At 33.1% G+C, this 22,835-nt stretch overlaps 11 protein-coding genes across 11 annotated transcripts; 3 read left to right on the forward strand and 8 right to left on the reverse strand.

Moving 5' to 3' along the window:
- Positions 1–13: 13 nt before the first annotated feature.
- On the reverse strand, positions 14–610 carry NAEGRDRAFT_61800 (uncharacterized protein; the record flags this gene model as incomplete). Its single annotated transcript, XM_002682782.1, has 1 exon — positions 14–610. One exon carries the CDS (start codon positions 608–610, stop codon positions 14–16), a length of 597 nt encoding a protein of 198 aa, XP_002682828.1.
- Positions 611–1,422: 812 nt separating this feature from the next.
- Positions 1,423–1,886, forward strand: NAEGRDRAFT_4869 (uncharacterized protein; the record flags this gene model as incomplete). The annotated part of the gene is made up of 2 exons (XM_002682576.2): positions 1,423–1,452; positions 1,542–1,886. Coding segments are annotated over 2 exons (375 nt in total), but the record flags the coding sequence as incomplete, so codon positions are not given.
- A 136-nt stretch (positions 1,887–2,022) lies between these two features.
- On the reverse strand, positions 2,023–3,636 carry NAEGRDRAFT_77887 (NPL4 family protein). Its single transcript, XM_002682783.1, has 3 exons — positions 2,618–3,636; positions 2,204–2,574; positions 2,023–2,153 (listed from the first exon to the last, which is right to left on the reverse strand). The coding sequence occupies exons 1-3, from the start codon at positions 3,453–3,455 to the stop codon at positions 2,055–2,057; spliced, it is 1,308 nt and encodes a 435-aa protein (XP_002682829.1). The 5' UTR covers positions 3,456–3,636; the 3' UTR covers positions 2,023–2,054.
- Positions 3,637–3,875: 239 nt separating this feature from the next.
- NAEGRDRAFT_45389 (uncharacterized protein) lies at positions 3,876–4,475 on the forward strand (the record flags this gene model as incomplete). Its single annotated transcript, XM_002682577.1, has 1 exon — positions 3,876–4,475. One exon carries the CDS (start codon positions 3,876–3,878, stop codon positions 4,473–4,475), a length of 600 nt encoding a protein of 199 aa, XP_002682623.1.
- Positions 4,476–4,988: 513 nt separating this feature from the next.
- Positions 4,989–5,821, forward strand: NAEGRDRAFT_77888 (uncharacterized protein; the record flags this gene model as incomplete). Its single annotated transcript, XM_002682578.1, has 1 exon — positions 4,989–5,821. The coding sequence occupies one exon, from the start codon at positions 4,989–4,991 to the stop codon at positions 5,793–5,795; it is 807 nt and encodes a 268-aa protein (XP_002682624.1). The 3' UTR covers positions 5,796–5,821.
- A 65-nt stretch (positions 5,822–5,886) lies between these two features.
- NAEGRDRAFT_45391 (uncharacterized protein) lies at positions 5,887–6,945 on the reverse strand (the record flags this gene model as incomplete). Its single annotated transcript, XM_002682784.1, has 1 exon — positions 5,887–6,945. One exon carries the CDS (start codon positions 6,943–6,945, stop codon positions 5,887–5,889), a length of 1,059 nt encoding a protein of 352 aa, XP_002682830.1.
- Positions 6,946–7,218: 273 nt separating this feature from the next.
- Positions 7,219–8,767, reverse strand: NAEGRDRAFT_82890 (casein kinase I epsilon). The gene is made up of 2 exons (XM_002682785.1): positions 8,554–8,767; positions 7,219–8,224 (listed from the first exon to the last, which is right to left on the reverse strand). Exons 1-2 carry the CDS (start codon positions 8,750–8,752, stop codon positions 7,413–7,415), a joined length of 1,011 nt encoding a protein of 336 aa, XP_002682831.1. The 5' UTR covers positions 8,753–8,767; the 3' UTR covers positions 7,219–7,412.
- A 1,096-nt stretch (positions 8,768–9,863) lies between these two features.
- On the reverse strand, positions 9,864–11,668 carry NAEGRDRAFT_34842 (protein kinase; the record flags this gene model as incomplete). Its single annotated transcript, XM_002682786.1, has 2 exons — positions 9,864–11,169; positions 11,226–11,668. The coding sequence occupies 2 exons, from the start codon at positions 11,666–11,668 to the stop codon at positions 10,596–10,598; spliced, it is 1,017 nt and encodes a 338-aa protein (XP_002682832.1). The 3' UTR covers positions 9,864–10,595.
- Positions 11,669–14,265: 2,597 nt separating this feature from the next.
- NAEGRDRAFT_3701 (uncharacterized protein) lies at positions 14,266–14,929 on the reverse strand (the record flags this gene model as incomplete). Its single annotated transcript, XM_002682787.1, has 2 exons — positions 14,266–14,437; positions 14,490–14,929. Coding segments are annotated over 2 exons (612 nt in total), but the record flags the coding sequence as incomplete, so codon positions are not given.
- A 288-nt stretch (positions 14,930–15,217) lies between these two features.
- On the reverse strand, positions 15,218–21,158 carry NAEGRDRAFT_45393 (uncharacterized protein; the record flags this gene model as incomplete). The annotated part of the gene is made up of 4 exons (XM_002682788.1): positions 15,218–16,933; positions 17,166–18,110; positions 18,291–19,456; positions 19,667–21,158. 4 exons carry the CDS (start codon positions 21,156–21,158, stop codon positions 15,218–15,220), a joined length of 5,319 nt encoding a protein of 1,772 aa, XP_002682834.1.
- Positions 21,159–21,478: 320 nt separating this feature from the next.
- Positions 21,479–22,774, reverse strand: NAEGRDRAFT_45394 (uncharacterized protein; the record flags this gene model as incomplete). Its single annotated transcript, XM_002682789.1, has 1 exon — positions 21,479–22,774. The coding sequence occupies one exon, from the start codon at positions 22,772–22,774 to the stop codon at positions 21,479–21,481; it is 1,296 nt and encodes a 431-aa protein (XP_002682835.1).
- Between the last annotated feature and the right edge of the window lie 61 nt (positions 22,775–22,835).

The following is a 22,835-nucleotide window of genomic DNA, read 5'->3' on the forward strand; positions in this document are numbered from 1 at the left end:
TTTTGATTTTTCATTATTCTTCATGATCAGCAATCGAAACTTGAGCACCACCTTCCCCAATACATAAATCCAAAGTAGTGGTTGGAGGAGCTGGACAAGCTTTTGGAATTAATTTACTCAACTCATTGAATTCTCTTGTTGCTTCTTCATTACCCTGTTCTGATGCTTTCTGTAACCAATGAAGAGAAGCAGAGAGATCAATCCTAACTCCATTACCCTCCTTATAGATCATTCCGAGGGTGTATTGAGCAAATTGATTATTCTGCAAAGCTGATTTGCTATAATACTCAACAGCCTTACTCTTATCAACTCTTATTCCCTTTCCAAATGAATAAGCATCACCAACAAACAATTGTCCATAATGTTCTCCTAAATCTGCTGATTTTTCATACCATTCAAAGGCTTTTTCATCATTAGATTCTAGAAATCCAGGACAACCATCACGATACATATTTCCGAGAGCCATCATGGCTGGTACGTAATTTTGTGAGGCAGATTGAGAGAGCAAATCAAAGGCCATGAAATAGTTTTGTTCAGTATCGGAAGAACCGTACAGATAGGTAAAACCCTGATTGTATTGATGAATTGCAAGTTGTTCTTCTTGAGACATTTTTTGTGATTGTAATCTCTCACCTGTTTTGAACTATAAAAGTGGAAACGAGACAGTTGACCGCTTAATGAGATATATCTTCTGATGAGGATTAAAACTTTCTCCAAAAATCATAACCCTTTGACCTACGTACTGTTTTTTAAACCTTAATTACATGCCCCTCACTATCGAACGTTTTGATTTTTAGAATAGCATTAATAATAGATACACATGCAGGCCAATCCAACAACAACCACTGAGAACAAATTCTCATCATCTTCACAAACTTCAACCCATTCTCCTCTTTGCTTTTTTATTAATTTGCCACATTAACAATAAATAATTAGGAGAATCACTCTAGCATTCTCCATTGTAATACTCCATCACACTCTCCAGAGAAAATAATGAGTTTACCTTAACCGCCTCTTCATCAATGATCGGCCGCATCAAAGCGTTCCGCCCAAACTGTGTGTCGCCTCACAATTTTCCCTCTTTTTGCTTGATCTTGTGTGAGCGGGCCTTTAGTTTGACCTCAACCGACACTTATTTCATTGTTGTGATTACAAAGAAGAAGGTGTGTTGGTGATGTTGTTGCTGGGAGAATAAGATTGAGCGATTGAATGAAGAATTTCCCAACAAGAAAAAACAACCACAACAAATTCCTCACAACAACCCAATTCTGAAATTATATTACAATGAACAAGTTAGTTGCTTCATCTGCCTCTCGTGCTGTATTGTCAAAGAAGAGTGCTCCACTCATTTCTGCCTCATTCAAGTTTAATTCTGTTCAGAGTCAAACCAGATTTATTCAAACTTTGAGAAAGAAGAATAATCCAGGTTTCTTTGATGTTGTCTCCGGTATTGTAAGTAAACATTAAGGCTTACCCAATAACTGAAATAATATCACTATCAAATATTACTGTACATGTGTGATGTATTTTCATGTTAATAGTATGAAAACAATAATAGTTACAAACTTGACTTGAAGCCATTCGAATTCAGAGAAGGTGAACCATTCTTCTTGTACAATTATTTGGGTGTCGTCATTATTACTGTCCCAGCTACATTGGCTCTTCTCTTGTCATTTGCCTTCTTGATTTGGTACACTCTTGAAGATTCTCAAGTTACTAGAACTCGTTCAAATCCTCATCCATTCCTTGAAATTAAGAATGGTTTGGACATGACAAAGACCTATGTTCCATTCTTGACTGGATCCATCAAGTATGGTATCTTGAATGCTGATTACAAGATGTTGTTCTGGAATGAACTTAACAGAGCCAAGAATAGAGATCTCTAAATCATTTAATTCAAACAGAGTTAAATAATAAATTGTACATTGTAAATAGTAAATTCTCCTTGGAAATCAAGTTATCCACTATCTTTAGCTTCATCCAATTATACTGTTACTAAAATATTCATATCATTCCACTATTACAAGATTTAAATTGGTTAGTTTATTGTACAATTAGTTAATACCACAATAAGCATTAATAAGTTCTTCGAATATTGTTGCTTGAGAGTTATTTTGGCTTAATACAGCTTCACACAATCCTGGGAAGTCAGACTGGTAATTGTAAAGTTATATAAAAATTAGTGCCAACCAGTAGTACTTACAGATAAGCTCAAATAATCAGTCAAGAAGAGCAATAAATCAAAATCTGAAACTCGTTGAACGAATTTTTGAGATCTTCTTTCCAGAAGAACTGACTTGAGTTCCACCATATTTTGGAACATTTCATTACCTGGTCTATTTCTTGGAGGGAAGCCAACTTGGAAGCTACTCTTGTGTGGAGCAATAGCAACGTTACTCACTAATAATAAAGCATCAATATCATTTGTCATTTTTCTTTCTATTTCGACTTGCTTCTTAGCAATTAAGAATTCTAGATTTTCTGGATTCTCCGAAAGCAAACCCTTTTCCCAAAGTTCTACACATTGTTTGCTAACTTGATAGGCTTCGAATTGAATTTCTCCAATCTCGTTTGCTATTCACATTGTATAAAATCAAAAAAAGTAAATACTACTTACGACAAGCTGTAATTGTTACAAATGAAGGGCCATATTTTGATTGATATTCTGCAGCCTTGATAATTTCAGGACCTAACAATGGATACTCTCTTTGTCCGTCATGTGAAAAAATCCAACCCACTTTCTTCATTCCCAACATGGATGCCAAAGTGTCAGCTCTATCATTAAAAACTGTATCTTCGACTTGTTTGAATCCTTCAGGCGTACTGTCTTGTTTTGGTTCAAATAATACCTTAATATAAACATCCAAATAATCATCATCCACATTAATGTTTTCATCCTTTGTGGCCTTCTTTTTTTCTTCTTCTGTTGGTTGTGGCTTCTTTCCTTCTTTTGTTTCACCGTAGAGGAAGGCAAATCTTTGGAATTGGAATCTAGTTTGAAGGAGGAATTGTTGGAATGATTGACCTACTAATTGATCCAAATAAGCAGTCGAACAAATGGCATACTTTTGATGTTTGATTGTAATTTTAACTTGATTTACAAGATCTAAATATTCACTCAAAGTCCAATGCTTTTTTCTTTCTCTCAAACCCAAATTATCCAAATCTTCACTATCCCTAAGTTGACTCTTTTTTTCCTCTTCAACTTCTTGTTTTGATTTGTGTTGAGTAGTATCATAAACAAATTCAATCATATCACCATGTTTTAATTGAGAACCTTGAACTGTATCAGTGTTTTTCAGTGGTGTCTTTTCGCGGAACTTGGTAACAGAAATACTTGAGTGAGGAATTGATGTTTCCTTTTCGATGAGTTTTTTGATATCCAAAACTGTTTGATCTGCTGATAATTCTAAACGGAATGTACCGTCCTTTCCTCTTGCTCTAATCAACAACATATTGTACACTTAAAATTCCACTGGAAATCCTTTTCTTCGGAGAGTAATAAATTGTTTGAAAACTTGGTAATATCCAATAACTATAAAATCACACAACAATAAAAATCTTCTCGTTCTTGCGTTTCAGAGAGGCTATGAAAATTCGAGAGAGAGAGGGCACAACTTTTTCAATATCAAGATGTTCCTCTTTTTTGTTTGAAGAAAAAAATTTAAAATTAGAACAAAGCTTCCGTCTCAAAGCCTTCTCTTATCATCTTGCAAGATTACGAAGATAATAAACAGTTCGTTACCTTACCACTTTACATTGTAAAGAGTTCATAAAGTTGTTTGGAAGATATTGTTATTCTTATTGAATTTGTCCAGTATCTTGCGAGAGCAATAATAACAGATTAAAAAGAATTAAAAACAAAATATTTAAAAATGAAACAAACATCATCGCTGTCGGAAACCTTTGCATTTGTTAATAGTGATGAGGATGAACCCAAGTCGATCTTTTTGGACATTGAAAAGAGTAGTGATGAAAAATTAGCAGAGCAAGAAATTACACAAAAACGAAAGAGAAAAATAGAGGAAACAATTAATTATTTTAATTCGATTAAAAAACAAAAGAATCAACAACAGGCTAATACACCTCCATTTGATGAGGATGATATGTGTTTAATTACTTTGGAAAAGGATAATTTATTAGAGTTATCGGATTTATCGGATGATGATAGATCAAAGAAGGATGAAACCAAGATTAATACAAAACAAGTTGTACATAACAAGGCCTCAAAATTGGATCAAGCCTTGTCGAAATTGAATGAAAAGAAAAAATCTACAATTTCACAAAGTAAACAAGATTGGAAACAATATAAAGAAAAGGAGGGAATTGAGCACGAGTTGAAACAATACACCAAAGATGGTTATTTGGAAAAGCAATCATTCCTTGAAAGAACAGAAATGAGAGAGTTTGAAATTGACAAGGATTTAAGAAATGCCGAAAGAAAGAGAAAAGAACAACAAAATGCCAACAAGTAACAGAATTGAGTTTATGGAACCAATGCAAGGAAAAATTCACTAACCTATCAGGTTGTAAAGTTTATACTCATTTGAATCTTTGGAGTCTGAATTGCCAAAATGAAATAACTCATCTTCAATAATTAATTACCTAAACATTTAAGTCTAACACAAACCAGAAAGTTTCTACACTTGAATATCTGCCCTTTTAGAAATTTGGAATAAACTGTTCCAATAAACACTACCCTATTCAATATACCTAATGAAAACACATTTAAAGAATCTCCAGTTGTTAATTCATTTATTTTGATATTCGTTTCATTAGAAACTCAATGATTACCTTCAACTAAATGCAGAAAAATATCAATTATTAAATCTAACCTGAATCTTACTATATTAAAATTCTTACATTTCAACTTTCTTTCTCATTCAACATTTTACTTTGCCTAGTTTTGTTCCTCTCTTCATTCGAACCAAGTTTGTGCAAAAAAAAATTTCATCAATTTTAAATTAAGATAAAATTAATAATAAAAAATGGCTCCAAAAACACCAGCTGTTGCTGTTCAAAGCAAGAAAAAAAAGGAAGGCGTAAAAAAGGAAGCTAAGCCTGAAGCTTCTGAAACTACAACAACAACAAAAGTAGTAGTATCAGAACCAACAACAACAAAAGAACCTGAATCATCAACTACAACTGAAAAAAAAAGAGGAAGAGGAAGACCATTGTTAACGGATGCTGAAAAGAAAGAAAGGAGTATCCTCAGAAAACAGGCTTATGACAAAAAAAGAGAACCCAAGAAGAATAGAGAACTCACAAATCCATGTATTCAAAGGATAGCTCTCAAAGCTGGTGCTCACAGAGTCAATAGTGGTGTTTATGATGTTGTCAGAACAGTCTATAATGAACTTTTGGAAGATATTCTCTATCGTTCTGCTATTTTTACTATCCACGGAAACAGAGCCATCATTAAAGCCAAAGATGTCGAGGGTGCCATCACTAGTGAATACTTATCTAAAATCCCAAGAATTTATCCAAATGCAAAAGATGCCGAAGCTTTGGCTTCTCTGACAAAGGAAGTTGGAAAGAATGGCTCAAAGGATTACGTTGCTCGTGATGATTCTGAAGATGAAGATGAGGAAGAATATGAACCTCAAAAGAAGAAGAAGAAGACTGTGAAGAAAGCTGCTGAAACTCATAACGATGAAGAAGAACACCAAGAAGAAGCTCCAGCCGAAGAAGAACAAGAACCAGAAGAGGAACCAGAAGAAAAGAAGCCAGCAAAGAAGTCTTCTAAGAAATCTGAAAAGACTGAAAAGAAGTCTGAAAAGAAAACCAAGAAATAGAATTCACAATAAATGGATTGTGTGATTGAAATGTTGCACCTAATTTTACAATTTATAAAACTACACCATTTTCAATTATTGAAAAAAAACCTTAATTCTGTAAAGTTCTCATAACAATATGAAACAAACCCAATTCATGATTTGTTCGGATGCAATTCACTCGATAAACGTTGAAAGTTCCTTGTAAAAAGTCGTGTGAACGTACTTTGATTTTCAATGAATAATCCCTGACAGCTCCTGGCATTGCTTTACCTGCACTCAATAAATCATAAAAAGCAATGTAATAGATAATGGATTGAACAACGGCTCCCTTAAGAACAAGTTTACCTGTCACACCCAATTGAGTAGCATAGACAATACTCATACAATTTGCGCTATATTGATCCAAATGAATATCTTGTGCTCGTCTTGCTTCTGCAGTTGTCAGTATAATTCTGATATATCTAAATGCAAGAGGGGTTTTAGGGTCATCTTGAGAAACATCAAGAAATGCAGGTGTTTGAGCTCTTGTTGTTTGGACATCATAGAGAATTTTAATTCTCTGTCTTCTTCTTTCTCTAGTTTCCATTCCAGCTCTTGTGCTTTCTTCGACATAGGTCGGTACAATCAAATGTGGCATATATTTTACAACTTCATATATTTTACCTGATGATTTCTTAATAGTTCCTTTTTCTGTTAATTCTTCTTGAATTCTCATATCTTCAGCTCTTTTGACTAGAACATCCAATTCGTCCTCAGCAGCATCACCTGCCACATTAGATTTAGAAAAATGTTCGATTATTTTCCCATTAGTTTCATTGACATCAATAGTAGTATCTAATTTCCTAAACTCTGAAATTGTTCTATCATTATCAAAGGTTGGCAAAGTTTCCACTATTTGAATTTTGGGAGAGGGAATTTTAAATTGTCGGAAAGCCTTTTCCAATTCATCAAAATCAATTGAATTATCCACTAGTATTTGTGTTTCTCCAAATGATTGATAATTATTATTATTATTTGCATCATGATGATTGTCATCGGAAGAATGATTTATATTTAATTCTGATGGAATTAAATGTTGAATTATTTTCTGTAACCGATGATATACTTTAGAACCAATAATTGGCGTTATTACTTGATGTTCATGATGATATTCTGTTTTGTGCGACATTGAAGCATTTTTTTTGTAAGATTTATCAAAATATTCGACCTTACAAAATTAATAATTGTTGACTGACTGACTGAAAATTGAAACAAATAACTGTGCTAATAATACATTATTAATTTTTAGAATTAATTGTTAATTATCCATTATTTATTATTGAGATAGCATGGCTATTTAACTAATCCAAATCCGGACGTTATGTTCTAAACCTGGCAATAATTGATACATCTTTAAATATTGAACCCGCGCTATCCATTTCTGTCGTAATCTAAATGATGTAATTATTGAAATTAATTTTTTTATTGTGTTAGTAGTACTGGGAAGAAGGGAGGTGAATAATGGTGAAGAAAATGTGTGGAAAGTGTTCAAATTGTACAAATATTGAAAACTCTGTGAGTGGTTCAATAATTCCATGTGATGACAAAACATCAATATCACATTACTTTAGGAACAACCATAACAAAGCTAAATGATTATTGTTGTTGACTTGATCCAGGAATAATTCCGGTAGATCCCATAGTGTTTGGAACAGAAACACCTCCAACAGAGGCACCTGATTGTGGATCCTCAGCTCTCTTCTTATCCAGTATGACCCAATCATATTCGTAATCCATAACAAACTTTTGACGAACAAATAAATCACGGAATAACTTTCTTAAATATTGATAATCTGGCTTATCTTCAAATCCTAGAGAACGAGCATAATTGAGATAAGTGGCAAATTCAGGTGGATAACCTTCACACAAAGTCTTGATACCAGTACTAGTCTTTTTCTCACAAATTCTGTTATACTTTTCCAATTTAGTTCTGGCCTTCAATCCTTGCCATGGCAATGATCCACGATTAAAGTACATAAAGACATAACCCAAAGATTCCAAATCATCTCTTCTTGATTGTTCGATACCCAAGTGGTTGTTAATACTGGCATAACGAGCAGTACCAGTCAAATGTTTGTTATCACGGTATGGAATGTGTACGTGCTTTGAGTCTCTGTACTTCTTGGCCAAACCGTAATCGATGAGGTAGACAATTTCTGACTTTTTAGCAGGTCCCATCAAAAAGTTGTCTGGTTTAATATCTCTGTGGATAAAGTTCTTGGCATGCAAGTATTCTACACGTTTCAACATTTGATCAGCCAACATTAAAACAGTCTTTAAACTGAATTTACGACCACAACGGTTGAATTGTTCTTCGAGAGAGGAACCGAGAAGATCCATAACCATTACGTTGAAATCTCCTTCGATACCATACCATTTAACCTTTGGAATGCCCACAGCTTCCTCTTCCAGATAGCCAGAACGTCAAAATTATCATGATAATGGGCAGTTTAAATTTTTGAAGAGTTTGGTGTTGTTAAATATGAATGTATTGTGTTATTCATCATAACAAGTCATAGTAGTAGAAGTAAATATTACCGAGAGTAGTACAATTGTAAGAATAGATGACGAGATTGTATACAAAAATGTTGTTATACAATATTGATGGTTGATGTAGTCATCACATCAATACAACAGAATAATAAATTTAAAATATTATGGAATAGAGATGATAAATTCAAAGTATTAAAGGACAGGTGTTGGGCTTGTAACCAGCGTTAAAGTAAATGAAACATACCTTTCTTTGAGAGGTTCAAGAGCTTGAGCAAACGAGCTTCATAGAGAAGTTGTGGATGTTTAGCTTTTCTGTGTTCCAATTTTACAGCAACCTTTTCCAAGGTTTGCTTGTTTGTAGCAATGAAAATTTCACCAAAGGCTCCACTTCCAATCTTTTTACCGAGAACAAACTTGTCTCCAACTCTATGTTCAATAGACATGTTGTTGTTGTTGTTGTTATTGTATTTTTAAAACGTTTTTTTTAAAACTTTGAAAGTCTCCCCTAAAGTGGTGAATGAATAAATTCTCGAAAGTGCAATGTCTTCCTTCTGCAAGTAGTTGATGATCTAAACTTTTGGCGACAAAAGAAAAGCAAGTAGTTGCCGTATTTTTTAGTGAGAGGTGATGAAAACTGGTTCAAGGTTCAAGAGCACTCAAATCGTCAATGGCATGATTCATTGAAAAATTTAATTGGCGGGAAATCTTATAATGATGGGACATGTAAGAAAGAACTCTACAGTAGTATTAGTGGTGGTGCTTACAACATTATGTAACAATTATTAATATTAGGATGAATACTTTTGCAGGTATATGTTGATAATTTATCACATTCGAATTTCCTTAATACAAATATTAATTATTAATATTCATAGACTAACATTAATAGGAACATAAAGTGTTGAAGGGAGTGGAGGTCAAGGGATCAATATATAGTATTTAGACTTTCGTTTATAATTGAACGTCATCCTAATTCCAAAGTGAGTTCATGAAAGGGGGTGTCGAAGATTTACCATTGGGAATGCCTCTAAAAAACCAAGTATTGTGAAAAAGATGGGAGAGATTGGCTTTCCAACAAGTTCAGAAGAACTTGAAAAGAGAATTGTACCAATTGGATACTATGGAAACTTCTTTCTTTTGCTTTCTATGCTCTTATATTGGAAAAGCTTTATTACTTAACTTTAAAACTTGTGGAATACCTTGGTGAAGAATCCTAACTTTACACCAACAAAACAATCAAGTTTTAACATGCACAAACTCTCTCTCTGTTTAAAGGAAAAGCTGTGAATTATCAGAATCTCAATCATTGATGCAGATAAGGTGGAGAGTTCCAATTTCTTTAATTGTTCAAAGACTAAGGTGTTTTACAATGAATTTTCAAATGTTAAATGTGATTATAGATCTCAATTAATCAACTTTCATTACAAGTTGACAAAATGAATGAAGAAAGTTATTCGAATCCATTACTAGCTCTCCAAACTAAACTTGATACCGTACAACATTACAAACCATTTCAAGAAATTAAAAATTCAATCTCAATTAAACAAATTGATTGGGAAAAGGAATGTTTAAACATTATCATTTGTGGAGAAGGAGCTGTTGGAAAAACAACATTAATTCAAAATTATTTTATGGAGAAATTCCTGTCTTTTACAATGATGGAGTTTATAATGAAAACTTGATTAAATATATGGATGTGGATACAAGGAAACATGTCAAGGCATTGGTGTTGTGGATACTGAAGGTCAAGAGTAAGTTGGTTGAAAATTTTCCAATTGACCAGTGTGAGAAAATTAGAGATTATGATCGATTGAGACCTCTTACATATCCAGAAACAGATTTGTTTTGTATTTGTTTCAAGAATACGATCTAGGTCTTTCAATAAGATTCCATCTCGGTGGTTTCCAGAAATTAATCATCACTTGCCAAATTCTCCAATTGTTTTGGTGGCCTGCAAGATTGACTTGTCAAGAGATGAAGAAATGAAACGAATGAGATATAGATATTTTGATTCTCCAGTTAAACATGAAGATGCTATTAAAATGGCCGAGAATATTGGAGCAGTAACATATATTGAAACATCAGCTACAGGAGGGAAATATTTCAGATTTTGCAGAGATTATTACTAAATCATATACCATGTTTAGAGATGCCAATTATCCAAAGTCAAAGTCAACGAAGAAGAAGAAGAAATGTGCTATTTGTTAGATTTCAACAATCCAAAATCTCTTCAATGTTGATTTTTGAATTTTCTTCTCCAATTAATAATCATCATCATGATTACTACTAATTAATGGGTTGATAGTATTGAGGAAAGGTTTTTTTTGATTCATAAAGTAAATATTGCAATTGTCGAGAGATAGACTCAAAGGATGGTCGACTATTTGGATCCTCACTCCAACACAATTTCATCAAATCCAAATACTTATCCGAAATGGCAACAAGAGACGAGGTAGAGAAGGAATTATTGAATGGCAGTACAAATTCCTCAAGCCACAATATTTCCTCCTCTCTATTGGTGAATGGAATAACTGGTCTTTCTCCATTCAATACATGAAAGAGAATGTTGAATTCATTCATTTTTGAATTGTTTGGTATGAATTTGTAAACTTTTTTGGAATTGTAATTCAAATATGGAGCTTCTTCAAAAAATAATTCCCACATGATAATTCCAAATGAATAAACGTCTACTTTTGTGGTATATTTTGGAGAGTCATTAATCATCTCAATTGCAATGTAACATGTACTGCCTATTTGTTTGGTAGCTCCAAGACTTGTAGACAAGACCTTACTGAGACCAAAATCACATACCCTAGCATTGCCTCCATCTGAGAGAAGTATATTTCCTGGTTTTAAATCTCTATTAAATAAATACATAAATTCATATCAGAAAGATTACAAAATTGAGAAACAAACCTGTGAACTATTTGTTGAGAGTGTAAATATGACATTCCAGTGGCAACATCAACAAGAATACTCAGTTTTTGAGCAAGAGTCAAAGATTCCTTTCCTATTTTACAATTATAAATCAACTTGTCGAGACTTCCTCTAGGATAATATTCCACAATCATAAACTTTCTATTGTCAGAGATACAGACACCATATAATTTAACAATGGAAGGATGATCTAACATGTTCAGTACAGCAACTTCTCTTTCAAATTCTTCATCTTGCAAGGTATCATCTGTTTTCAAAGATTTCAATGCGACATCTTTTGATTTCCACTTTCCAAGCCAAATAGTTCCATTTCCTCCTTCTCCAATCTTGTTAATTATTTCAATATCTTCCAATGGAATAATCAATCGTGACTTTTTCACACTTGATGAGCTCGAATGATTCAAAAGCAATGGTGTAGACATATTGGAAGAGCTACTCACAAAGAATAATTGTCTATTATTAATCTTTCTCTCCATCATTTCCTCTGCCTTTAGTTTCTTATCAAATAGAGATGCCTTCTTATAGACATTTCTGAAACATCTCACCAATAAGAAAATCGCTACTAACAACACAACAGTCAAGAGCATACCAAAAATTACAGAGACGGGTATGACTGTGTATAAAATGATTGGATTGAAACTATCATTTTCTAAACATACAAATACAGAGTGGAGAGGATTTTTCAAGCTCATACCTTTTGGACAATCAAGAATATTGAAAATGAAATTCATTTGAAAAGATTCCAAGATCATGGTTGCATTCACCTTTTTCTTTTGAACATTTAAATTCAAAGAGAGGTCATTAATTATGTTAGTATGCTCTTGAGTTTGGTAGAGAATATTTGCATCTGTTGAACAATGAATTGTTGCAGGTTGACTCAAGAATTTCAAACGTTCTCCATTGTTGATTATGAAATCAGAAAATATGATTGAGGAAATAACTTGTCCTGGATAAATGTCAATTTCCAAAACAGTTTCAGCTCCCACATTGTATTTCACAATGTTCTCAGTTGAATATTCAATTTCCATGTGAAAAGTTGCATTAGATATTGCAAATGCAAATGTAGGTCCATAATTGTAAGCAACATTATTAGAAATTATAGCACGTTGAAAATCGATTTGTTTCGTTGCATAGACACATCCTCCAGAATTATACGCCAAATTATTACGGCAAGCACCAAATAATTTGTTTCTTCCAACATCTCTCTCAATTTCCAAATAGAGAGCTCCTCCACTATTCTTACTAGTATTATTATCAAATACAAATGCACAATTATCTAAAACGTAATTAGTTCCTATTTCCTTTCTATAGTATAGAGCTCCTCCATTATTCAATGCAGTGTTTTGAATCATGTCTGTAAACAAACTATATATTGATTCTCCATAAAAGAAGACAGCACCTCCATTTCTGGCTGTATTATTGGAGAAGGTAAATCCCTCAAATGATAAAGTGCTATATCCATAGGCATAGAGAGTTCCATCTCCATCATTGATATTTGAATCGGCATGACCAATTGCTATTCTGATATAGGAACCCTCTGAAAAATCATTCACTGACCTCATCATTCCATAACCATTCTCAAAACTACAGGCAGACATGAAAATAGTAGATACCATATCAGTGACTATTGGCATGGTGTTGCAATTTTTAAAGCGAGTTCTCACGAGTCTAAGGGAATAAGTTGCTGAAACTGATAATATTGGTTCATCTGTATTGAACTTTGTCGTTTCAAAATTGGAATCCTGAATCAATATTTGGTCTGCATTATTAACACTAAGGTATAATGAATCTTTTGCAATGAGACTATCAATGGTAGATGCTCCACAATAACGTAGAATAATTCTAGAAATGAGAAGAGTGTTGGAATTCTTGATCATTACATTATCAAATCTAAAGAGTTCTAATGTAGAATTATTCAATATTGAATTCTCTATATGAAATAATTGAGAGGTAACCACAATATCAGTATCTGAATCCAAATGATATTTAAAGAAACTATTCAAAAATTCAGTGTTTAACATTTTGACATATTCAGAACTCATTCCATACATTTCACAATCAATAATCTTACTCTCCTTTACCAAAAGTCTATTAATTGAATTGAGTGCAGAATTTGCAAGTACTGATCCACTCAGAGTAATATCACCATCAAATACTCTATATCTGTACATGCTAACAAAACTACCAATTTTTGAATCAATGAATCGAATGGTTTTGTACTTTTGAATGTATCTGAAATTATCCAAAGAAACATTCAAGAAGGTAATTGCCTGAGCAGACACACCACTCAAATCAAAGCCAGCCCAACTATAGGTAACATTACTATTTTCCTCTGCATTAAACAATTCGAAAAACAATTCATTATAGGAATAGGAAGAGACTCCAACAGCAGGAAAGGGAAATACTCGACGATTCTCCCTATCCATTATGAGTCTGATAATAACTGAATCTGCTGGTGCCTTCTTTTTATGCACTTGTTTCAAGAAGGCATCCACTTGTGCCAGGTTGACACATGGATTTTCAATGGTGGTACAATTCTTTGGATCCGTGGTAGGATTACTCAGTGCAGATGTAGATGATCGACTACTACTAGTAGTATGAACAGCAATCGGCTTGACATATAAAACAGTTCCATTCACTGCTATATTATTATATATTTGAAAGATATTCTCGGAGGGCCATGAATAATTATAATAATAATATTCAGCATGATTATCATTAGCAACAATACTAGGATCATTATATTTACATTCTACCCAAAGATTGTGTGAAAAGGTGCAGAACAGTAAAATCTGCACAAAAAACAGAAACCTTGAGCGGGTAATTGATTGTTGTGGTTTGCACATTTTCTTTTTTGATGGGCAATTGATTTTCAACTTGGAAATAGTGGTGTTAGGTTAGTGTGCCTTATTCTTGAGGCCAATGGGCAATGAATTTAATTCACACAGAAATGAACTGCAACTTCTGAATTGAATATTGATATTTATTTTGTGTCTAGTTTAGTTTTAAAGAGTTGGGGATCATGTTTCATTATTTGAACGTGAACTGTTGATCGTTCCTCGACGTCACCTGGATCATTTTCAAACATTGGTGGATACTTTCTATCAAAAACTGGTTCAACCATGTAGCCTCTTTCTTTGGCCCGTGTGAAAAATTCCAAATCTTCCTTAATAAGCCAAGGTCTGTGATGACTGTTTAGAGTTCAAGTTGACAACTGAAAATTCTCAATGTTTTTCTACTTACGTATAGCTCACATAAATAATAGAATTTTCATGAGATAAATAATCACAACTGTCCAATAATTGATAATGACAAACATGATTAAATAAAACATCACTCAAAATTAAAACATCATAGGTATGCTTTTCACCTGCAAAAGTTTCGTCCAATTTCTCACCCCAAGCATGACCTCTCACTTGAACTCGTTTATCTTCCTTATCAAAATTTAATTCCACATTCACAGCCAAATTTGGAATCAAATCTCCATGATCAATATCTGTAATTACTACTTTAGAAGATCCCAATTTTCCACAAACTAGAGCTGGCAAACCACCAGCAGCTCCCAATTCAACAACACTCTTGTCCTTTACCAAATGTTGATTGTTGTAAAAGTATTCTCCAATACACTTGGCAGCATTATATAAATAATTTCCCCATAAAATGTGTTCACCTTTATATTTCAAAATTTCATAATTTTCATCACACACACAAAATATTGTTTTCAATAATATTTTAAAAAACATCGGAAATCATGATGATCTTACCAATTAAACTAACTTTAACTTGAAAATCTGTTCCTTCAATATCAAATGTTTCAATTCGGGTTGGTCTTGGTTTTTTATAATAATTGTCATCCACTTTGAACATGTCTCCCTCATCGAGAGCAAGTACTAAATCCTCATCAGCCATTTTTTTAAAGTTAATATTTTGATGATTCAATTAATTTGGTGAATTTATTGAATCCTTCTCATTTACTTCTTTTTCTTCTTCTTCTTCTTCTTTTTCTTTGCTGGTTCACCTTGTGATGGGTTTGTGGAAGACTCGGCTACTGGTGGTTTAGAAGGTGGTGCAGAGGATTTCTTTGCTTTCTTTGATTGTTGGGCTGCTACTAATGGTTTAGAAGGTTTAGAAGAATCAGAGGATTGTTTGGATTTCTTTGAAGGTTGAGGAGCTACTTGAGTAGTTGCAGAAGAATCAGAGGATTTTTTGGATTTCTTCGATGAAGGTTGAGCTATGTCATTATCATTTTGATTCTTTCTTTTCTTTGAGGAATTATTTGGTGGTGTTACTACTGCTGGCGTTGCAGATGCATCACTTTGTTTCTTCTTTTTCTTCTTCTTCTTTTTCTTTGCTGGTTCAGCTACTGCTGGTTGTGGATTAGAAGATGATGATGCAGATGCAGAATCAGAAGATTTCTTTGATTTCTTTGCTTGTTGGGCTACTACTAATGGTTTAGAAGAGGAAGATGATGATGAAGAGGATTTCTTTGATGAAGACTCTTTCGATGATTTAGAAGATGCTTTCTTTAACATCTGGGCTACTACTAATGGTTTAGGAGATGATGATGCAAATAATTTCTTTGGTTTCTTGGGAGGCTCTTCCACTTCTGATAAAGAATCATCATCATCATCGTCTTCCTCTAGTTTCTTCCTTTTCTTTGAGGATTTCTTTGGTGGCTCTTCTTCTTCCATACTGAATGATTCATCATCATCATCATCATCATCATCGGAATGGTTTATATTTGAATTAGCACGTGTTTGTCGATTTCTTTGTTCTTGTGCCCGTTGTTGATCTCGTTCTTGCTTCAATCGAGCAATAAATTCACCACCAGTGTTAGTTAATCTCTCCATCACTTGAGGCTTTTTGAGAGCATTATCCAAATGTGTTAAAGCAAACAAATTGGAATCAGGATTGGTAATATCAGCATTCTCCAAAATTGAAAAGACTTGATCGATACTATTAAGACCAGACGCCTCCACTCGTTTCTCCAAAGCCTCCTCCTCTGGTGTAAAGAAATTATACCTCCTGGCAAGAGCATTAAAATTGACGCTCTTATTAATATCATATTTTCCTTCCATTAATTCTTTGCCAGTGAGGAAACTCTCTGCATAAAGAGTCCGGTGCTTTTTGGCCATAGTTATCACCCATCCCCATCTACACATATTCTCCAACTTTTTCTCAATGTAAATAGTGATTCTTTCAAGTGCAGCTTTTGTCATCTTCAATTCATTCATATTTCGTATTGGTTTTTGCCAATTTCTAAATCTATCATCAAAGTACCTAAGTTCATTATTAAGTTTAGGTGATTCTTTAATTACAAATTTACATGCTCTAGCAATTCGCTGCGCCGGAATTGATTTTAATTTACCATTTTCAATTTCCAATTGAAATAATATTGTTAATATTTGTCTTCTCATGACGTGAAGTCCTGGTGCTATTTGCATAATGTGTGCCAGTCTGGTGTGCTTTTTAACAGGTTTTCTCTTCTTTTTCTTTAATTCAATCCAATCACCCTCATCAACAACTTCAGCCAGCTCATCGGTCTCCACTTGGTTAGCTGCTAAAATTTTGTCTAATAATTTCGAACGATCTCCAATTTCCCCATCATATTCATCAACAGTTGGTGTCTTGTGCTTTTGCTTTTGTACGACACCATCGATCTTTTCAAGAGGTTTGTTGATGTTCTTCTGTTTTGGCATTTTTTTTGAATAATTTTTTTTTCTATCTATTAAAAGAAGTCATCATTAACAATAGCATTGATTGTTGAACAAATATTTACATTTAAGATTAGTAATTTAATTGTTTCATGAGTTGGGAAAAGGAAAGATTCATAGGAGATGCTGAGGCTTGTGGTTTTTTCATTGGTGAAATGTATTGATCTCGGATTTTGGAAAGTGAATTTAACCGTTCTCTTCTTACTGGTTGGTGAGAGGTCGAAGATAATGAACTGGTGTTAAAGTCACTACCAGTTGTTTCAAGAAGGTTGTGGAAAGAATTGTTATCAAGCAATAAATTTTCCAAATTGTCATTCATTGGAACTGTTGTTTCATTGTGGTCTGTTTCAGATTGAGTTTCAGAATCTGAATAAACAATCTCTTGAGCCCTCTCATTCACAGAAAGTAATGATGCACCATTTAGATATGGATAATTGGAAGACAGATTGGATAAAAAAGTTCCAACAATATCATCCTCATTGAAACATTGATCCTCCTCATCAATTTCCTCTTCACATTCTATAAGAACTGATCCATCACAAGGTGCACCATCCTCGTCATTGTGGTCTGTAGCAGCTAGTTCCTCCTCTTGCTCATCATCATAATAAATAGGTAACTTAACTTCAATGTGAGGAACGTTCATCAACATATCAAAGTAGGGATAGGATGGTTCACTGTGTTCTGAAATAATATCTGATGTGTTGGCTATATCTGCTACTGAGATTGATTCAGGAGAGGTCATTTCCTCCTCAATTACTTGAACCTTATTCTGTTGTGTTGGAATTGAGCCGTAATGGTCTTGTAATTGCAATAATTCTGTTCTCCCACTATCAGCACAGGAATAAGTAGAATGAGTTTCTTCCTCTTCTTGGTCATTCTCATTGGAAACTATTTGATCTTTTGTCAAGATTACAATATTCTTCTTGAATATTTTGCAAGTTTCAGTTAGGAGAAATATTGAGCGAGAACTGAGCTTGTTCTGGCTCAAATCCAAATAAAGTAATTTACTGTTGTTCTTGAGACATAAATTAATAGTATTTGTACATTCGTCCGTTATTCCATTATTCTTCAAATAAATAGTGTGAATACTTGAATTGACAGACAAGCTGCTGAATAATTTTTTAGTGATAAAATCTCCAAGGTTATTACCCTCCAAATTGAGAATGTTAATATTGATACTGTTATTGAAACTAAAATAGTAATCATTTGAAAAGAGGTCACATTCATTCAGCTCGATGCTTTTTAAAGATTTTGCATATTGCAACAGTTGACTAATTATAAAATGGCAATTCTGTTAAATGTAAGTTCACGTTTAAATAGAAATACTTACTTGAAGATTATTGTTCGATAAGTTCAAGTATATCAAATTGGTATTAAGCATCATTCCATAACAAAGAGCTTTACACCCAAGAGCTGTGAACCTGTTGTTTTTCAAATGAAGCTTTTTCAAGTTATTCTTTTCAGTTAGATATTTTCCAATTGAAACAATACCCTTATTTGAGATTAAATTGTTGGAAAGTATTAACTCTTGAAGAGTTGAACTTTGTTTGAGATTTTCGCATAAACACTTGATATCATTGCAAACCAATCCATTATTTGAAAGGTCTAATATTTTGATTAGTCTAATTTCTTTGAATGGAAGTGAAAGCGTGTTAAATTTGAGATGACAATTGCTTAGATTCAATAAATTAATGTTTTTGTAATTTATCAAATAACTAAGAGAATCGAACAAATCATCCCCACTTTCATTGCTCAAATCAATATCAAAACAAGTTGTTTCATTCATACCAGAAAGTGGTGAAAACAAAATCAGCTCATCAATACCATTAATATCCTGCTTGATTGTTTCCAAAACCAGTGAGCTGTTAGTATGTGAATTATTGTTATTATTTGATTGTTCCTCTTCCTGTACTTGATTATCAATACTATTATTCAAATGTGATGAATCTTCCAAAACAAAGCTATTATTATTACTATACAAGTCCTTAATGTAATCCAATCCACTAATTGATGAAGCAATCGTCGGTGGATTTGGTTCTTGCAATGATGAATGTTGATAAATTGATTGTAGGGACGATTCCAAAATATCAGAATATAATTTTGAGGCATGAAAACTTTGATCCTTACTCTTTGGTTGTTGATTAACTTGTTGATTATTACCAAATTGTGAAGAATTAGAGAGTGATTTTGATGAGAGAGAAATCTTAATATCCTTATTCTTTTCAAAAGTTGGGGCTAACTGAATCGAAACTGTTGGAGGTAGTGTTGACGCTGGTATTTGCACAAGTGAAACCGGATGATAATTAACCTTATTGGAGCCTATTGAAGAAGTGTTCTGATGAGAGGGAATGGATTGTTGTTGCTTCTTATTTGGCAATGATGAAGAATTCAAATTCAAGCTACTATTATTGCTGCTGTTATTGCTTAATATTGAATTATTGAGACTCGCCGATGATAACTTGTTACGGTAGAGTGAGGCAGTGGAACCTTTTCTAACTAGAGGGGAGGCATAATTCTCTCTGATACTATCCATCTGGAATTGTGATGATAACAGGAGCAGAAGTTGGTGTGTTTGAGATTGTTTTTTTTTAAATTTGCCGCCAATTTTTGGATACGTAACGGCAATTTATTAAGGCAATCAATCGGTGATTTCATAAACTGAGAATAATCTATCATTGGATGATATACAAATGGCAAATAGATTACGTATCGTTGAGATTGTAAATTTGGTAATTTCATCTTCGAATTGTAGATATTTGACAATGTTATTGTCGGCAATATAGAGGATGGTGTGTGGAGTCTTGACAATGAAACGATTCTCCTTGTAGAGATAGACCTCGTCGACTGTTTCATCGGCCAATCCACAAACAATTTGAATTGGTTCCTGTCTATCCTCTAATGTATCATTGAAAATGTAGAGCGTATTATCGGACACATAATAGTAGTGCTCAGATGAATTTTTACAATATTCATAGTTGAATTTGAGATGTTTTTGAGCATCTAATACCTCCATGACATTAAAGTAATGGGAGTTCAATATCTTTTTTTGTAAACTTTCAATACTTTGATTAAATTTGTCAAAATTGTAAAACTTGAAATTAGATTCAACGTTTGGATTAATGTTTGATTTTTGTGATTGAATATCGGAAAGGCAAATTAGTATAGATTTGATATTTTCACAAACTTTAACCTTCCATTCATAATAGTAATCATTGACTAGTAAAAATAATTCTTGTAAGTCCAAGTCATTCAGATTGGATATTAAATATTCCAAATATGAAAATATCAAACTAAATCCATTATCAATTCTATCAATAATATGATTGAAAGAGATTAACAATTTAGCATAAAAGGCTTCTTCAACGCTTGCAAACAGTTCCATATTAATATAATTCAAACGTGTAGATATCAATTCAAAAATATCCAAATGTTCTAGTTTTACAAATACAGAGTTGGCAAAGAAGTCACTCCAACTTTTAGTGATATCTTTCCTACATTCATTAACATTCTCTAGAATTGGCAAAATATTTAATGATTTTCCAAACTTGTCAATATTCAAATCCTTCTTGTGGTTCACCTTTTTAATATGGTCCAAAGACTTGAGTCTCATAATAGGTAATTTACCATTCAACAATAAGAGTGCTGAATAATTATTATCTAGTAATTGATTTTTCAGATACAAAATCAATAAATTCTTACTAGTTTCAAATTTGATACATGATGTTGGCTCTAATTGTTGTTGCTGCTGATTCTGTTGATTTTGTTCCATAGCTCCCGAAACAGCCATATGGTTCGGATCAAACTTTATCAGAAAAGTATCCAAATAATGTTCAGTTCTTGTCTTTTCCAATTTAATCCACTCAATATCATAAATTAATTCATCGCACATTAAATCCACAATAGAATTATTATTGACTTGAATTTCCTCCAACTTGTTATCAATATGATACATTTTCATATGATTATCCACCTGATTAATTTTAATAATATATTCTCCACATGGACTAAATTTAATTCTCTCATCACTAGAGTGCTCGATCATCAAAAGCCTCTCCATACTCGGAATTCTATACAGAAAATTATTCACCAACAAGATATCCATCGTTGTATTCAATTCAATGGTATGAATGCTCTGAGGAAAAGCATACGATGAAATAAACTCTCCAAATTGATAGGCAGAAGTATCATCATCTTCCATGGCCACTTGTTCTTCCGAAGCCATTTCAATTAATTCTGGTTATTTTTTAAATAAAAATAACAAAATAAATAAATGAAATTGGAAAAAACAAGAATTGGATTGTCATACAGCCACAAAATACATTTCCAAAATTCGAAATACATCAAGAGACGCAAATAGTTTTCATCATTTCAAAGATGGAAAATGAGCTCATGTGATGATTATTGGTAAAAATCTTCAATAATAGGCACTCGATTTCAAATCTTGAACTATTCAAAAAATAACTTGTCATGCTTAAGTCAATTCTGTTCAAAATCTTGCATTTATTGGTCATTTTGTAACTACTCATAGCATCTGTCATAATATTCATTGATTGAGGAGTGTGAAATGCAAGCCGCAAATTTACCCCTGCTCATATCGTACAATTCCTTAATGGTGTCATATTTGGCATCAGGGTCATTCCTAACAATCTTTGCATGGACAACCAATTGATGAATCAATGAATGATCCTTCTCAATAAAGTGATGATTGATGAAATTGTGAACTCTTCTTTCAGACCAATTGTAAAGTTCCATATCTCTGTCGGTCTGTGGAATAATTTCCACATAGGCCAGCTCTGAAAATATTTCCTGCTCTAACAATTTATAAATACAGGAACATCCTTGTATTGAAATTCTTAATAACTTGGGGAATTTCTTCCTTGTTATGGCGGAAAGAATATTCCTCTCTAATCGTTCTGTATCAATTTTAAAATAATAATTCGAATCACTGGAAGCCAACCTGATGGTTAAATCAATAACATTAGGAAATTCTTGACCATCAAGGAAGTTGTCGTATTCAGTTGAAGTTTCATTGGGAATTTGGAAAGAAAAGCATAAAAATTGAGCATATTTGTTGGGTATTACAAATTGTTGATAGTGCTCTGATGTGAAATTAATTGAAAGGGCCACACAAGTGGGCTCCAATTGTCTCAAGAGCATTAAACTTTCAATATCAGTTTCCATATCAATTACAAAACCAAGTGAGCGATCTGTTGGGTTACTTGAAACTAAACCTTTCGAAATAAGACAACTTCTTTCCAATGTATCCCAATACATATAACTATCATTCTTAAATCTCTCACTATCAAAATAAGTAATCATATCAAGTACCAATATAAATGCCTTGTGTAAATACAGGTCATATGGTTCCAATTGAGTGATAGATTTAATCTTTTCAAATTTAGATTCAGATATCATTAACGTATCAACTCTTTCCTCAAATAACTTGTTCACTTCCTCGTTTGCAAAATCATTAGGAATTCCATCCAAGTCCACAGGTATCTGATAGTGAAAGCCACACATAGATGGATCAATAATTTGTGAATATTCTCTGTTGGAATTCATCTCAGTTGCCTCAATAAGTTTTTGCATTTTCACAAGCGAAACTGAATCATAAACTGAAATATCTCCTCTTGCTAATGAAAATCCCTCAAAAGATTGATATCGTTTCCAATAAACAACCATTTCCAATACATTCGAAACTTTTTTCCAATAGTCATGCATTTCCTGCATGAATAATTGACAAGCTTTTTTACTAGTAACACAACACAGGGTATGAACTGTTCTAATTGTTTGAATATTTAAAGTATCCACCATTTTTGGAAATAATGTTTAAATTTCATAATATTTTCATTAGAATTTAAATTCACTTGATAGA

Source organism: Naegleria gruberi, assembly GCF_000004985.1.
Source record: "Naegleria gruberi genomic scaffold NAEGRscaffold_2, whole genome shotgun sequence".
Lineage (NCBI taxonomy): Eukaryota > Heterolobosea > Eutetramitea > Acrasida > Naegleriidae > Naegleria > Naegleria gruberi.

Bases quoted from the DNA above. Each gene is read 5' to 3' on its own strand.
- NAEGRDRAFT_82890 (XM_002682785.1), bottom strand. From the start codon at position 8,752: ATGTCTATTGAACATAGAGTTGGAGACAAGTTTGTTCTCGGTAAAAAG. The intron at 8,225-8,553 runs GTATGTTTCATT...CTGGCTATCTGG, and splicing joins CTTGAACCTCTCAAAGAAAG to AAGAGGAAGCTGTGGGCATT.
- NAEGRDRAFT_77887 (XM_002682783.1), bottom strand. From the start codon at position 3,455: ATGTTGTTGATTAGAGCAAGAGGAAAGGACGGTACATTCCGTTTAGAA. The intron at 2,575-2,617 runs GTAAGTAGTATT...CAATGTGAATAG, and splicing joins TGTAACAATTACAGCTTGTC to CAAACGAGATTGGAGAAATT. The intron at 2,154-2,203 runs GTAAGTACTACT...TACAATTACCAG, and splicing joins CTGATTATTTGAGCTTATCT to TCTGACTTCCCAGGATTGTG.